Source organism: Urocitellus parryii, chromosome 6 (genome assembly GCF_045843805.1).
Source record: "Urocitellus parryii isolate mUroPar1 chromosome 6, mUroPar1.hap1, whole genome shotgun sequence".
NCBI lineage: Eukaryota > Metazoa > Chordata > Mammalia > Rodentia > Sciuridae > Urocitellus > Urocitellus parryii.
The window spans coordinates 89,947,895-89,965,152 of NC_135536.1; the positions used below are offsets into that span (position 1 = coordinate 89,947,895).

General features: G+C 39.9%; 1 protein-coding gene across 2 annotated transcripts in view; it reads left to right on the top strand.

The window, feature by feature from the left end:
• Stard9 (StAR related lipid transfer domain containing 9) overlaps positions 1-17,258 on the top strand; it is a 132,247-nt gene that overhangs the window by 81,237 nt on the left and 33,752 nt on the right. For both annotated transcript variants that reach the window (XM_077800225.1, XM_026392655.2), the window contains exons 11-20: positions 689-786; positions 1,541-1,747; positions 2,287-2,384; positions 3,464-3,541; positions 3,994-4,065; positions 5,890-6,069; positions 11,648-11,699; positions 12,017-12,154; positions 13,153-13,235; positions 13,373-13,476. In XM_077800225.1, coding sequence (XP_077656351.1) covers positions 689-786; positions 1,541-1,747; positions 2,287-2,384; positions 3,464-3,541; positions 3,994-4,065; positions 5,890-6,069; positions 11,648-11,699; positions 12,017-12,154; positions 13,153-13,235; positions 13,373-13,476 — 1,110 coding nt within the window. The remainder of the gene's footprint in view (positions 1-688; positions 787-1,540; positions 1,748-2,286; positions 2,385-3,463; positions 3,542-3,993; positions 4,066-5,889; positions 6,070-11,647; positions 11,700-12,016; positions 12,155-13,152; positions 13,236-13,372; positions 13,477-17,258) is intronic.

The following is a 17,258-nucleotide window of genomic DNA, read 5'->3' on the forward strand; positions in this document are numbered from 1 at the left end:
AGTTAGCATAATTTTTCCTTTGATTTAATATTAATTCTGTATGGTAGACAGAATATCTTTTTAAAAAAGTTTTAAAGATATTACGAAGTTGTGGAGAAAGTACTGCCTTGTAATTATTAAAAGAAAGTGTGAATTGTAGGCAAGAATACATCCAGAAAGATGACAGTCTTGGGGATAATGTGGTCATGGGAAAGTATAAGATAAAATAAGGCAAATTTTCTTAATTTGAAACTGCTTTATGAAAGAAACTTTATCAGCCAATCTGAATTGTGAATTTTTAATATTTATCATTAATTTAAAGGAAATTTGAGACAGTTGATAATGACAAAGATACTATAAATCCATTAATATGTAAATTTAAAACAATAAAGATAGAGCAGAAGAGAATAAACCAAAAAAAAAAACTATGCTAATATCATTATTTTAAATGAACATTACATTTAGCTTAAAGTGATATGGTAGACAAAAATAGAAATATAGTAAATTATTTGATTTTTATTGCCTAAAAATTAGGAGGCCAGTTCATTATAAGATGGTTACCTCCTTTTCTGGAGCTGAATTCTAAAAAGAATATATTATGTGGATCTTTTACAACATGATATACAGCATAATGAATAGTATCTTTAAATAATATTATAAGGGTAGTTTTTTGTCTGCTTTTATTTTTGTTTTCCTCATTGTGTTTTAGTGAAAAAGCAGATCCCAGTTATTGTAAAGACCGGATTACTGAAGGAGCCAATATCAACAAGTCGCTTGTGACTCTGGGAATCGTCATTTCCACCTTAGGTATTGCTGGCAGATGAGGTGATTGGAATGGGAGGGAGATTTTAGAAAATAACTCATATTGTTTTCATTTTGTAAAAATTGGTAGATAGGGCTTGGGTTGTAACTCAGTGACACAGCCCTTGCCTAGCATTTATGAGGCACTGGGTTCAATACTTAGCACAGCATAAAAAAAAAAAAAAAAACCTAAACAACAAATAAAGGCATGCTGTCCATCTATAACTATAAAAAAAAATTGGTAGATAGCTGAAACAAGAGAATTGTAAGTTTGAGGCCAACCTGAGCAACTTAGCAAGACCATTCTCAAAATTAAAAAAAAAAAAAAAAATGCCTGGGGATGTAGCTCCGTGATACTGTGCTTCTGAGTTTAATCCCCAGTACTACCCTCCCGCCAAAAGAGTGGGGGAGACATTTATAAGGTTCTTTTTGATAAGGTTACCTTTTGGTTTGGGGCTTGATAAGTACCTGTGATCTTAGAAAATGATGTGGTCACAGTTACAATACTATCATTTCAAAAATAGGAGACACTAAACAATTATGTCACTCAAATAATCCATATCATAAATTCAAAGTCTGATTTAGGGCTCAAATTTCAGGTATCTTATCATATGCAAAAAGGGATTAGGAAGTATGATTGCTAAGTATATGTTCTCCAATGGTTGTTTTGTTTTTATGAGTTTGCTTCATAATTCTTTCTTTTTTCATATATATATATATATTTTTTTTTTAATTTATTTTTTTTTTTAAATCTCTTAAGCCCAGAACTCGCAAGTGTTCAGCAGCTGCCAGAGCCTCAAGAGCACAGCCAACACTGGTGGTGACAGTGGGATTCCTGTCTCTCCTGGAACCAGCAGTAGAGGGGGATCCTCTCAGAGGCAGTCTTATATCCCCTACCGAGACTCTATGTTGACCTGGCTGCTGAAGGACAGCCTTGGTGGCAACTCAAAAACTATCATGGTTGCTAGTAAGTGGGATGCTGGAGCTGCTTCTGTGTTGGCACTGCTCTGCCTCAGAAAAGGGCCTGCACACTCATGTTCCTCATTCCCTCAAGGGTCTCTTATACAGCATGGGCTGAGAGGACACTTGCAGAGTCCATGCAAAGTCCAAGGACCACACCACGCACTGGAATCTCACGCAAGAGATTTATTGTTAGTAGCATGAATCAAACCTACAATGTTGTCCCTCGAGGAGAGCAGCAGCGAGTCGGCACTCACAGAGCAGCTTTCTGGCCCACAAGAGGAATTTCATAGGCTGCTTAGGGGTTGTATCATAACCGGGGGTGGGGTTGATCGTTTAGCAGACACATGTTCTTACAGGAAGTTAAGCACATTGTCCCAGAATCCAAACTTTGGAGACACTAGATAAAATGGCTCCTAACCTAAAATGGTGAATCTGATGCCAATATTGATCTGATGCTATTATGGGCGTTAGCATCAAGGTGAGTGTTAAGGATTAGATTGGAAGGGCTTCTCATCTATTTTCAACTTTCTCTTTCTACCTTAGCTGTATCTCCTGCACATACTAGCTACAGTGAGACCATGAGCACACTGAGGTATGCATCGAATGCCAAAAACATCATCAATAAGCCACGGGTAAATGAGGTGAGAACTTCATTGGAAGTCCCAGTCTGATATAGTTATTGATGTTACTGTTTCTTTTTCTTTGTATTCACCTGTCAGACTTGTTCTCCAAATGATAAGAGAATGAACTTCTTTCTTCCAAAGTAATACCATACTCTTCTTTTATTGTTCTGCTTACTTCAGTCGGTAATGTTTTATGGATAATTTATTTTAAATATTTATTTAAAGCCAGTCCTCTTAAGATCCTTAGTGTTCCATTGCTACCCTAAGAAAGGGCATTTAAAACTATTTTTATTTTTAATTGACGTTAATTTATGTCTTATGAGTTTTTATTTGTTTTTCTCTATATAAGTTGCAATGACTTCTCTGTTTTGGATTTAAAAAGGAGTGTAAGAAATTTATATTTTATGAGAGCTACACAATCAGAAGAATATTCCAAATGTTTCTTACCTCCTTTACAATTTTAGTGAAAACTTCCAGTGCAGGGTTCACAACAGGGACCAGACATATATAGCCCATATGGAGAATATTGTATTAGGCAATGTAATTAGGCAGGTATCAAGTTTATGTTACCTGGTTTATGTTACCTTCCTGATCTCCTGCTCCTGGGTAATGAGTACAAGAATCACCTGGATGCCAGGTGCAGTGGTGCATGCCTGTAATTCCAACTACTCAGGAGGTTAAGCCAGGAGGATTGCAAATTCTACCAGCCTCAGCAACTTAGCTAGACCCTGTTTCAAAAAAAAAAAAATTTTTTTTTTAAAGGGCTGGGAATGTTGCTCAGTGGTAGAAATCTCCTGGGTTCAATCCTCAGTGTTGGGGTGGGGTTGGGGGTCACCTGGAGAGTTTGCCATAATACAGCTGGGCCCCAGCCCTCAGGATTTGCTGATTTAGTAGATCTGGGTTGAGGCCATAATTTGTATTTCTAACAGGTTCTTAGATGAAGTTGCTTACTGCTGGTTTGGGACTGTACTTTGAGAAAAATTGCTCTAGAAATGACTCCGAAGGAGTTAATCTACTTCTTCTAAGCAGTTGCTTTTAGCATTTCATAACTGGTTAGGGCCTGATATCAATCAGTGACGGAGTCCTCTGTGTTTCAGGATGCAAATGTGAAGCTCATCAGAGAACTCAGGGAAGAGATTGAGAGACTGAAAGCCATGTTGCTGAGCTTTGAATTGGTATACAGGCAATCAAAACTTTTCCATGTTTAAATCAAATGAGTTTCTCTTCCCAAGTCCCCTTTTTTTCTGCTTAGCATGGGACCTGCTATACTCCATGTTCACAGTTGACATTTCATGGAACAAAGATAGGAGGGGGGATTACACTGATTTCTCTATGTAACTTCAGATGATTTGGGCATCATCTGGCTTTATCATCTCTTGTCCAGAGGGCATTTCCCCAATGGCCCTTGTTCTGTGTGTGGGCAGACATGGAGAATAGGGTTCTAGGGAAAATTTTCTTTGAATTCTTCTTCTTTGTATGATTCCAAATTCTTAGACTCCTGATTTATTTCTGATTTTAATGATGAAGTATTTCCTTTATCCTGTACCTTCTTCTGCAAGTGTAAGTGTAGAACTACTATAGTTCATCAGGAAAACATCGAAGCACCTTTCTCTTTTTGTTTGTGCAGAGGAACTTCAGTTCATTAAATGATGAAAAGGATGAAAATCTGAAGGAACTAATTCTGAGAAATGAATTAAAGGTGGGTGGACCCAGTATTATCTCTAGAAGCAGGTTTGAGCTCCCTACTTAGTGTAACATAGAGCATGGAATTGGGTGGGTTCTTTGTCTCACAAATTCAAAGAATGAGATTCACAAATAGCAACAGATAAAAGCAAAGTATAAGAATTCATTAAAGCAAAGTAAAGCACGGCTCCCTCAAATGGAAGGGAACCTGAGAAGGTTGTCAATGAATGGCTATTGCCTAGGATTTATATGGATCTCTAGGTTTAAGGAACTCAGCCACCTGACCAATTCTGGGTAAGGCACTAGGTGTCCATGAGGTATCCATGCAGCCTTTAGACCAACCAAATTATTGACCAGTGCCAGATGTATATGGGGAGGGGTTGAAGCAGAGAATTGCAAATTTCAAAGCTGGCCTCAGAAACTTAGGAAGGCTATAAGCAATTTAGCAAGACCCTGTCTCAAAATAAAGCATAAAAAGTGCTGGGGATGTGGTCTCAGTAGTTAAGCACCTCTGGGTTCAATCCCTGGTACCAATAAAATAAAATAATACAATGTAATATAATATGGTAAAGTAAAATATTGACCAGGCATTTTTCCTTCTTTGGAAAATGGACTCCAGGTCATGTATGTCTCCATTTAAAAATAATTTTCTTGCAGTTTCTCAGAAAAATTCTGCAGCTGCTGTTTGTGCTCTGCTGCCCAGGAAGTTTCCCTGGTGCCCATTTACCTATCTGCCTAGGCTTATCTCTTTCTCCTGGCTTCAGTAAATCATGAAAGGAATCCCAAATATGGATCACATAGAAATAAATGGGAGCTGGCGCTGTGGTGCACACCTGTAATCCCAGCTACTTAGGAGGCTGAGGCAGAAAGATCACAGATTTGAGGCCATCCTGGGCAACTTAGGGAGACCCTGTCTCAAAATGAAATTTAAAAAGGACTGGTGGTATAGTTCAGTGAAAGAGCATTTGCTGTACAAGACTCTGGTATAATTCCCAGTATCTTAAAAAAAGGGGGGGGATTGGATTGGGCACAGGGGAGTGGGGGAGGGGAGGGGAATGGAGGGAGGGGAGTGGAGGGGGTATCGGGTGGGAAGGATGATGGAATGAGATGGACATTATTACCCTATGTACTTGTAAGACTGCAAGACCCATGAGACTCTGCATCTTGTACAGCCAGAGGAATGAGAAGTTGTACACCATTTGTATGCAATGTGTCAAAATGTATTCTGCTGTCATGTATAACTAATTAGAACCAAAAAAAAACCTTAAAAAAATGGGGAAAGGAATATTATAAACATAGATATCAGAGTAACATACCAATTAATTTTTACAAAATAATGTAATTACATTTCTTTTTTAATTAGATGGTACATGTTATTACAGAAAATTTGAACATTTATTGAGGGAAATTGTTTATAGAAGTAAGACTTGCGGCTAGTGCGGTAGCACACAGCTATAATCCCAGTGGCTCAGGAGGTGGAAGCAGAAAGATCATGAGTTCAAAGCCAGCCTCAACAATTTAGCGAGGCGCTAAGCAACTCAGTGAGACCTTGTCTCTGATAAAATGCAAAAAAATAGGGCTGAGGAAGTCAGTGGTCGAGTGCCCTTGAGTTCAATCCCTTGTATGCCCCCCCCCCAAAAAAAAGTAAGACTTGTTTTTTGAAGAAAACAATACAGAGAGCTCATAGTTGGAAGAGGTACAAGGGCTTCTGAGAGGGTTTGAATAGTAACAGTGGGGATCATGAGAAATTAATACCCTGGGGAAACATTTCATAGTAACCTTTTACCTTTAGTCTGTTTCCCACACCAACTGTCTAAGATCACCTCCTGTACCTCTGCAGATAGACAAGCTGACTAAAGAATGGACCCAGAAGTGGAATGACTGGCAGGCCCTCCTGGAACATTACAGTGTGGACATCAACAAGAGGAGGGCTGGGGTGGTCATTGACTGCAGTTTGCCACACATGATGGCCTTGGAGGACGATGTGCTTAGCACAGGTGTTGTGCTGTACTACCTCAAGGTGAGGAGACTGGTGCACCTCTTTTCTTCCTGAGCCATTGGCCCCAGAAGTGAAGGAGGTAGCAGCCATGTTTCTATGAATTGAGACAGATGCCACAGAGCTGCCTTCAGATTTGCTCTCAGGAGACCAGTCTTGCTAACAAATTGTGATCTGCTTTGATTTTGTGTAATGAAGTGTAATACTGGACATCAGAAAAATCATTTGTTTTTCAACTGCTAGTGTTGTTGTTATAAACTTGTTTCTGTTTTCTGTGTCTTTATTTCCTTGTTTTAAAACAAAAATGATGATGATTCTTCTTTTATTTCTTTCTGGATTTTTGAAGCACAGGGTACACAGTCTTGGAAAGTGAAATCCTAACTTTAAAAATACTTTTCCGTGTAAGCTGGACATGGTGGTATGTGGTATGTGCCTGTAGTCTCAGCTACTTGGGAGGTTGAGGCAGGAAAAATGCTTAAGTCCAGGAGTTCAAGGCCACCCCGGGCAACATAGCAAGACTTGAGAGCCACAGCCTAGTTGGGATGGTGCATGGCATTTTGCCAGAAGAGTGGTTGAGAGGTGATGCCAGCGAGCCATTAAGATGATGATAATTAAGTTAAGCTGTGTATAATTGCTGTGACTGGATGTTGCTGGATTGAAACAGGCTGTGTATTCAGTTGTATATAGACCCCTTGTACATAGACCCAGCAGGGCGGCTCCTGCTGCCTTGGGCGTCTGCTACTTTTGAGTTCCCCATTGAGTTCTCATGGAGCCTGGTGGAGGGGGGGAGAGTTCCCGGGCAGTGCGCGTGGAGTGCCATTGAGAGTTCGGGCAATAAAGTAGTTCCTGTTTGAACCTACAAGTGCCTCTTGGCGGCTGGGTTATTTTGTGCCCAGCCAGACTGCGGCATTTGGTGGCCCGTATGGGCTCTAAAATTCTACAGATGCAGGCTGCTCAAAGATGGGGGAATTTGGAAAACCTAAAAGTTTCTTCTGATACTTTCCTACTTTATTCAACTCCTAAATGAACAAAAAATATACCTCCATTTGACTTATATTAGAAAAGAAGAGGGCACAGAGAAAGTAGATAAATGAAGCTTAAAGAATGAAGGAAGACCCAAAAAATTGTAATGGGGTGGTATGGAGGATGATATGCATCTATCTAGGAAAAATAGAATGAATTTAAGGCCCTTAAAATAAGAACTGGCTCACATGGCTTTTTGACACCTGGAAGCCAGATCATCATTTCTAAATGAAGTAGGTTTTTTTGTTTTGTTTTTTTTTTTAATATTTTTTAGTTAAATGAACACAGTACCTTCATGTTATTTATTTATTTTCATGAGGTGCTTAGGAGTGAACTCAGTGCCAGGCAAGTGAGCCACTACTGAGCCACAACCCCAACCCCATGAAGTAGTTTTTTAAAAAAAATTTTTTGTAATTGTAGATGGACAGCATGCCTTTATTCTATTTTTTTGTTTGTTTGTTTATATGTGGTGGTAAGGACCAAACCTAGTGCCTCATACATGTGCTGTGTTACTGAACTACAGCCCCAGGCCATAAATAAAGTAGTTTTTTTAGAGTACATTTATTATTTGTTCTTTTTAGATATGCATACAGTAGGGTATATTTTGACCTATTTTATATACATGGAATGCAACTCATTACAAGTCTGATCCCATTCTTGTGGTTGAACATGATGTAGTCTGGTCATGTAATCATGCACGAACATAGGGAAGTGATATCTATTTCACCCTACTGTCTTTTCTATGCTCATCCTCCTTCCTTCCCTTCATTCCCCTTTGTCTAATTCAATGAACTTCTACTTTCCTATCCTCTCTTTTTATGGATTAGCATCCACATATCAGAGAGAACATTCAGCCTTTGTTTTTTGGAACTGGCTTATTTCAATTAGCGTGATAGCCTGAGTTCTACCCATTTACCAGCAAATGCCATAATTTCATTCTTCTTATGTCTGAGTAATATTCCATTGTGTATACATACCATGTTTTCTTTATCCATTTATCTGTTGAAGGGCACCTAGGTTGGTTCCATAGCTTGGCTATTGATGTGGCTGTATCACTGTAGTATGTTGATTTTATCCTTTGGGTATAAGCCGAGGAGTGGGATAACTGGGTCAAATCATGGTTCCATTTTAAGTTTTCTTTTTTTGGAACCAGGGATTGAACTCAGTGGCACTCAACTATTGAGCCACATCCCCAGTCCTATATTGTATTTTATTAGGGACAGAGTCTTTTAGAGTTGCTTAGCACCTTGCCATTGCTGAGGCTGCCTTTGAACTCACGATCTTCCTGCCTCCGTCTCCTGAGCCCTATTCCAAGTTTTCTAAGGAATCTCACTGCTTTACAGAGTGGTTGAACCAATTTGCAGTCCCACCAGCAATGTATGAGTGAATCTTTTCCCCCACATCCTCACTAACACTTATTGCTGTCTGTATTCTTGATAACTGCCATTCTGACTGGATTGAGATGAAATCTTAGTTTCAATTTGCATTTCTCTCATTGCTAGAGATGCTGAACATTTTTTCATATATTTGTTGACCATTCATATTTCTTCTTCTGTAAAGTGTCTGTTCAGTTCCTTTTCCCATTTATTGATTGGGTTATTTATTTATTTATTTATTTATTTTTGGTGGCAAGTTTTTTGAGTTCTTTATATATCCTGGAGATTGAAATGCAGTAGTTTTAGGAGTTAATGACCCAGGCTGGGATTATAGCTCAGTAGTAGAGCACTTGTCTAGCCTGTGTGAAGCACTGGGTTCATTCTTAGCACCACATTAAAAAATAAATAAATAAAATAAAGGTATTGTGTCAAAAAACACATTGCATCATTAAAAAAAAAAAGTTACTGACCCATGGTAGATAGAGCCTTATGCTGTGTCCTTGCAAATATGTCCTTCTGTTGGAGGACAGTTCATATGGGTAGAAGAATACATTTCACCAGTCACCCTCCCTCTGCTCACTGAAAAATCCATTTTCTATTCTCTTTATCCCCAGGTGACATTTAAAAAGAACAAAGAGTTGATGGAGATATGTAATGCTTCCTTTATCCCAGGAGAAATTAGGTTTCTGCTGCTATAGTGCATATGAAAGCTCATCTGTGTTCTTAGGATAAGCCCCTAGGGAAGTTAGCAGAGTCTGTGTGTCTAAAAGGTAAAGTAGCTTTTTTTCTGGCATACTGAGCATAAATTGTTTCAGTGAAATGCCTCAGGCAGAAGTGGCTGTCTCCTTTTATCTTAACAATAAATCTAAATACCAAAAGGACATAAATCCATTTATTAGTCCTGAACCATAGGAGATTCGGGTGAAGAGATCAGATCCATTAAACTGGTCACTGAGTAGAACTGATCTGATGTATTGATTGGATATGGAGTATGCAGATGAAGTTAGGTGTTAAGTAGGAAAGCTTAGGGTATAATCAGAGGGTGAAGGGCCATGTGTGCTGAATTGAATTGTCCTGGAGATGAGTGATCATTAGATTGCTGATTTTTTATTTGGCATCTGGTGAGGGTTTTGCTCCCTTGGTGCATTGGACCTATATGGTGATATTTTAGATTGGTTCTAAATCTTGGCACTTCTGCATTTTATGTACCCATTTTTTTTCATTTTCTTTTTCTTTTTTAAAAAAAATTTATTTAGATCCTGATTTAGGTAATGATTTAATTGTAATGGACCAAGATTGTCTGTTAGTTTGTTGTTATTGTTGTTTTATGGTATTGGGGATGGATCCCAGGGCCTTGTGCATGATAGGCAAGTACAGTACTCCACCACTAAGCCACACCCCAACCCCTTTTTAGAATTAAAAAAAAATAACTTTTTAAAATTTTTAAATTTTTAAAAATATTTTGTAGATGAATACAGTATCTTTATTTTATTTATCTATTTATTAGATTGAACCTAGTTTCCCACATGTGCTAGGAAATTGCTCTACCACTGAGCCACAACCCCAGACCCTTAAAATTTTTACTTTTGAGATAGGGTCTTGCTAAATTGTGAAACTGGCCTTTAACTGTGATCCTCATGCCTTAGCCTTCCAAACGGCTGGTTATAGGTGTGACACTGTGCCCAGCAAAATTCTCTGTATTTTTATTTGCTTTGCTAACTTAATTACAGATCTGGAACTAGTTCCTGGTGATGCTCTGAAAACCCTTTTTCCCTTGGGTCACCTTGAAAAGCTCCTTTGGATAGAGATGGGGCTTAAGAAAGGATGGGTAGAGCATAGGTTACTGATACTTTGTACTCGCTGTTTTGCTGCCAATTGTTCCCTGCATAAAAAGGCAGAAGGAGCAGCAAACAGGTCCTTGTTATCTAAGATGCAAAGTCTTTTTTTGGTAGTTTCTTTCCTGCAGGAGAGTGCCCTTGCATTCAATTTCCAGTACCACAAACAAAATTTAAAAAGTAAATAAATAAGACAGTTTGTGAGGACTATCATCCATTGACTCATTGGATGCTCAGTTGCTGAGCAGGAAAAGCCTGGTTTCTGGCTGTGTGTATGCAGGGAGGAGAGGCAGAGGTACCTCCAAAATTCTTTACCTCCAAAATTCTTTCTTCTCACAAGTTATTTTGGGGGAGCTCCCTTTCTTGCTGCTGACAATGAAGCCTTCTAGATAACTCTAGTCTCTATGAAAACATATAACTGAGAAGGTGGTATGTGAGTCCAAAAAAGCAAGGGTATAGGATCAAGGAAGATCTAAATTCTAGTCATAGCTCTCCTACTGAATATGTGGGTTTCTTGGGCAACTTATTCACTATGAGTTTCAGATTTCTCCTCTATAAGGAGACAATAGTACCTGTTTTAGGTTGTTAAAGAATGAAATAAGATGATGTCTGTAAAGCACTCAGCATAATACCTGGAATGTTGGGAATGGTTATTCAGTAAATGATAAAGATGCATCTAAAATTTAGTATCTTTGTTGCCGTTGTTGCCTGCTCCAGATAGAGCTCTGTGGTCATAAGCAGATTTGCCATACTTCAAGGGCTAGAAGGTTGTCTTGTCTTCTATTAACCCATGATTTGTTTATACTAACTCCAATTTCCCTCTACTCTTTTATATTCTTTCAGTTCTTTTTGATTCTAGAGGTGCTTTTTTCCTATTTGTGCTTTATCCTTCTTAGAATCTGGTGTCTGTTAAACTTCATCTGTGGACCAAGAAGGTAATAATTCTATGTTTCCATAAATCTTCATTAAAAACTTGTCTCTTTAAGATTTACTGATCAAACTTGGACCTCACTAATCTTAGCCCTTTTTTGGGGAAAGCTATACTTTATGCCTACTTCCTCTGACTAGAGAATATCTGGCCAGTACTGGCTATTCCTTAGCTTCAACTTATAGGACATAAAGAAGTTTGACAACTTTGCAAATAGCTAGAACTGTGTTGTCTACCACCCTCACCACCTTCTTTTGGGCTTTCTGGGCTGCAATGTGAGGTAGGCAGAGAGTTAGAACCACCTACACCAAAGTTGAGAAGTGGTACAGAAAAAATTGGAATAGGAATGTGAAGATAGTGATAATACTCAAGAATGGACTGTCCTTTAAGGCTAAGCATCACTTTTTGTTTTATTAAAATAGTTTTCTTTGCCCCCACAGGAGGGGATAACAAAAATTGGAAGGATTGACTCGGACCAAGAACAGGACATTGGTAAGTAACATCACACAGGGGCCTGACACTTGTGGCAGTTATTTGTGCCTAAAATATTTCTTCAGAGGAATCTGATGATGTTTTTAAAGGAACAGAATCATTGAAGTATTAAGGATCTGCTTCTCTGTTACTACACTTTTAAAGATCTACACAGTGGTAGGATTTTAGATCTGGTGGTTTGAGGTGGTAGCTCTTCCTTTCTTTTTATGATAGGAAATGTTATGGATGTTGGATTCAGATCCCATAATAAGACTGGAGGAGGTATTTCCCTGGATTCACCCCCACCCACCCAAGTGACCCCCCCAACCCTTCTGTAGTCCTTCAGGGTCCGTTGATTGAGAGAGACCACTGCACAATCACCAACACCTGTGGGGCAGTCATTCTCCGGCCTGCTCAGGGGGCACGCTGCACAGTCAATGGCCGTGAGGTCACTGCCTCCTGCCGTCTGACCCAAGGTAGGACTGTCTACAGCCCTGTTTATTCCAGGATGAAGGATGGAGCAACCCCAATATCTTAAGGGCCCAGAGAGTTCAGTGATGCAGGCTTTAAAGATGAATCACCTACCTTCTGCACCCAAAGACCTGAAGATTTCCTAACACGATTCTCTTCAATCTAGGACCTGAGAGTGAAGAATGACTCTCTGAAATTTTTGCCTGTGTTTGTTAGCTCTGTGTCCTTAGGAAAGTCTCTGAACCTCCATTTCCTCATCTATAAAATGGAGATAACAATAGGATTCCAAAGATTGAAGAAACCCTATACTTGTAAGGTTCTTTTTTTTTTTAATTGTAGATGGACACAATACCTTTATTTTATTTATTTATTTTTATGTGGCGCTAAAGATTGAATCCACTGCCTCACATGTGTCAGGCAAGCACTCTACCACTGAGCCACAAACCCAGCCCCACCTTGTAAGGTTCTTAACAGAGTAGTTGGCACTTAGTAAAGAGTGCCATTGTCATTATTACTGTTTTTATTATTGTCACTAGTATTATTAATCTATCCAAGTTTTTTTGTATTTTGAAACTGAATTTTAGTTTCTGCTTCTTTAGTGAAGCTATTTTTGACTACTCCACCTGGAACTCCTCTTGCTTTCTGTTAAGAGAGGACAATAGCTCCTCCTGTTTTTAATTCAAAAACCTATGTTGTGAGGTATATAATTAATACATATCAACTCAGCTAAAGCATCAACTTGTTGAGGGCATTATTTTATCTCACAAAGGGTATCCTGCACAATTTATATACTTAAATGTGCTCTGATGAAATTCTCGTTTGTCTGGGGCTAGGGCTGGGGCTCAATGGTGGAGTACTCGCCTGGCACATTCAAGGCCCTGGGTTCAATCCTCAGCACCACATTAAAAAAAATGAATAAATAAAATAAAGGTATTGTGTCAACTACAACTGAAAAATATTTTTAAAAAAGAAAGAAAGAAATTTTCATTTGTCTGCACTGCAGGAGCTCTTATAACACTGGGGAAAGCACAAAAGTTTCGATTCTACCACCCAGCAGAGGCTGCTATCCTGCGGCAGCAAAGGCAGGTCAGTATGGCTGTGAATTCCAGGTTGCTTCTGGTTTTTCTGTTTCTTCTTTTTAACGGAGAAGCTTGAATTTTGTCCTATTCTGTTGGGCTGAGGAGGAGGATGGTAGCCTCACTGTGCCTTTTATCTTGTTCTAGGTTGGAAAGACTTTGGGTGGTAGTGGCTCTTTGGAATGGCTGCACTTGGACGGGGATGTCACTGCCTCCCGGCTGAGTCTCTACCCTTTACTTTGGAAGGAAAGGTGAGAAACAGCTACTTGTGCTGATGTAGAACCTCCTATGTTTGCTTCTTGGTCTATTACAATACAGAGCAGGGCAGTAAATGGTGTAGCAGCCCAGGTCTAAGTGAGGCCTGCTCCAAATCAACCTGGGCAAGTGATCCTATGATGCTGAATGAGCTTCTGAGTTTGTAATTGACAGAAAAGTGGCCTTGGCCTTCATTTATTTCCTGTTTGGTATTTCACCTTTCTTCATTACTGAAAGATGTATATCATTTGATGTTCCAATGGTCACTTTCCCATCAACAAGATTTAATTGTGAAGTTTTTGCAGACATCTTGGATGCTGCTTCTGAATTTACCTCTTTTTTTCTGAATTTACCCTTTAAATTCTGGCCTGTGTGTGAGCTCATTGTATATGTCAGTTAGCCTCTAGAACTTATGACTTACCCTGAGTTTTTAAAGGTAGTATGTGACTGACAATCCTTTTTTTTCTCTCATAACCAGAATTCCAAAAGTATGCATAAGAGGTACAGGAACTACAGGAATAATATGAAAAAGTATTTGGGGGCTCTAATCCATTTCACCTGCATTTTAACTGCAAAGACTTGAGTCAGAGTTTTGTATGTGATTGATAGCAAGCAACTACTTTTCTACTTCATAGTCACAGTTCATCCATTTCTACATAGAATCCCCTTCCCAGGTCTAAATGCCTGATGGGTTTAGTACTGGTAATTCTTCTGTTTCTATAAGCCCAAGTGACTTCTGCCTTTGGAATTTCCTATAGAAAATATCAGCAGGTGATTCAGTGCCTATGAAATCACTAGTGTCAGGAAGGAAACTACTAAGCATCTTGAGCTCAGGGTTCTTGGCAGGTTCTGATGGCTCTTGGTCCCTTCAGAAGGATCCAGCTGCTCTTTCCTCAGGCCAGCAACATTTGATGGCAGAGGAACACAGTTTTGGGGTCCAAAGTTGGTAGTGAGAGATGATGGATTGAGGAACAGTGGAAACAGGAGCAATAGGCAAGTCCTCATAGGAGGGCTTCTTGGGATTGAAGGATGCTCTGACAAAGGTTTAAGGGAGGATGATCCCAGAGTTGAGTAACTGAGGGCTTTGTAGGGTAAATGGTTGGGAGAGATGGCACAGGGTGAAGAGTACCAAGGCCAAGGGGAACTCAGGACTCAGGACAGAGCTCTTATTTTGTCAGCGTGGTGCCTCTTCTTTGTAGTGAAATATCAAAAGGAGACCTTGTTTTAGGTAAGGCTTTGACTGGGAAGATGCATTAAAGATCGGGTTTTCCCAAAGTTCAGAGATGAACAGAGAGCAATACTGAAACTTAAAAAGCTGCAGATGTGGAAGAGATACATTGGAGTTCACATCCTAGCCCTACCACATAAAAGCTGCATGTCCTTAGGCAGTTCACTGAACCCCAGAGTCCATTTCCTCATCTTCGAAGTAAGGATATTGCCATCCCTTTCCCAGGAATCCTTGTGAAGGATTGAAGGAGTGAGTATGTGCGCATGGTACTAACAGCCATAGCCCCAATTGCTAGGAGGGTCTGGGGACAGGCTTCCCAGGAAGGCTGCCTTACTTTCTCTTTCTTGTCCTCCCATCTCAGCCAGCTGACTTATCCAGCCCAGAGTACCCAGTGGTCTCCTGCCTCTTTAAAGTTTTCTATGCTTTCCAGTCTACACACATTGACATGACCTTTCAGTAACACCAAGAATGTCCCTTTTGAATTTCACCTTCATGTATATGGAGAAGAAAGGAAGTATAGTGTAGTAGAGAAGGGAGAATGGGGGAAGGAAGAGGGAGAATGGGGGAAGGAAGAGGGAGAACGGGAGCATGAATTGTAGGGAGGAATGGGGACTGAAATAAAATTCCTTGCATGTATGATTTTGTCAAAATGAACCCAAATACTATGTGTAATGCTTTAATTTTTTAAAACATCGCTTTCATTTAGAGGACAGAGGAGGATTTCAGAATCAAGACTTTTCCCACCTACTTACCTTCACCATTCAACATCAGCTGTAGGAACTGGTAGGCTAGGCTGGTCCTGCCCAGCTTCTGAAGCCAGCATCTGTGTGCCATCCCTGGACAGGTAGTGTGGTGTGGTGCTCAAGTGTGATTGACAAAGGGTCTAGGGAGAGAAACCTATAAGAGCAGAGAAAAATGCACATTGTCAGCTGGACTCCCAGTCTGGATTTGTGGCTCTGTCTCCATGAGAGTCTCTCTTGCCTTATGGGCATGGCTCCAAAGCCTCCCCTTATCCTAGGCTTGCTTGCTGTCATTTATCTATCTGGATGAGCATTTGTGGGAGCTGGAGCAGACTGCAGAGCCAGAAAAAATTGGCCAGTCTGCCCTTCTTTTCTCCTTCACATCCATGATCTGGACCAGAGAGGAATTTGTCCTTGAAAATTGTTGCCTATTGTCTTGGCATTTTCCCATTTGGAATTTTGAGGACCCAGTCTTAAATGTTGTCATTGCTGTTGCTGCTATTGTTGCCTTAGTAAGTAGACACTACCACACTCTGCTGCAGAAACTGCCAGACCCTTCTGCAGCTGGGGAAGGCTGTCAGAGCAGAAAACAGAGGGTACAGTGAAGTTCTGGCAAGCAGGTGGCCAGTTAGTAGCTTAGGGGATGCTAGAGCCACTGAATATGAAGGGAAGTCATCTGATAGGGACAGAGGTTCTTTGCCTGGTGGGTAATGAAGAGTTACCCTTAGTGACGTACCTATATACATTAACATAAGACTGATATTTTTGTTTTCAATTGCTTTCTGGGAACTTGACTGATGTGCTTAGTGGAGGAGCTCTTCTGGCTAATCCTGTGTGGAATCTTGGGTAAATGCACTATGTCTATGGTGATCACCCCAGTTCCCCTCTGCAGGTCCTGTTGCTACTATGAAGAAAGCTATTGTAGCTGCTACTTTCATATAGGAAGAACAAGGAAGCTCTCTTTTAGGAAGAATCAAATTGTAACTCTGAGGGTTGGGGAGACAGCCAGAGAAGGAAACTGAGTAACATCAAGGAATTCAGAATACGGATCCCCTCTCTGCTCTTGCATCTGGTAATCTGTGTGGGTATTATGGTTGGGATGACCCATGTTTATAATTCAGCCATTTCTATGATTAGAAAATAATAATAATACAGGCATGATACATGTAAATTCATGTATAAAATGTTTTACATTAACTGTTTCTTCTATTTGGCATTAGCTGCTTTTCAGTTCTGGTTGCTTCCCTATCCTTCTACTTTACATGTGATAGAGGGTACCTTTCCTCTTTCTATATGTTCTACTGTGTATATTTGGCTTTTTGCCCACAGCAATTAGCACCAACCTTGGACCCATTACACACTGAATTGCTTCACAGCCTCTTTTCCAGGAAAGAGATCATAGTTTCCAGTTTCTCTTCCCCTGATCTATTTATTCTACTTTACATCCTTCACTGGTCTCTTAAGATTACATTACAAAAATCTTAATTTCTAGCTGGCACACACCTGTACTCCCAGTGACTTGGGAGGCTGACGCAGGAAGATTAAGAGTTCAAAGCCAGCCTCAGCAGATAAGCAAGGCACTTAGCAACTCAGCAAGATCCTGTCTCTAAATAAAATACAAAAAAAAGGGATGGGGATGTGGCCCACTGGTTAATTGCCCCTAGGTTCAATCTCCAGAAAAAAAAATCTTAATTTCTTCTAAGTCAGGAGTGGTGAAATATTTTTTTCCATAAAGAGCTTTGTGGACCATGTGGCCTCTGCTCAACTTTGCCAATGTGACAAGAAAGCAGCCTAGCTTGGACAATGCAAA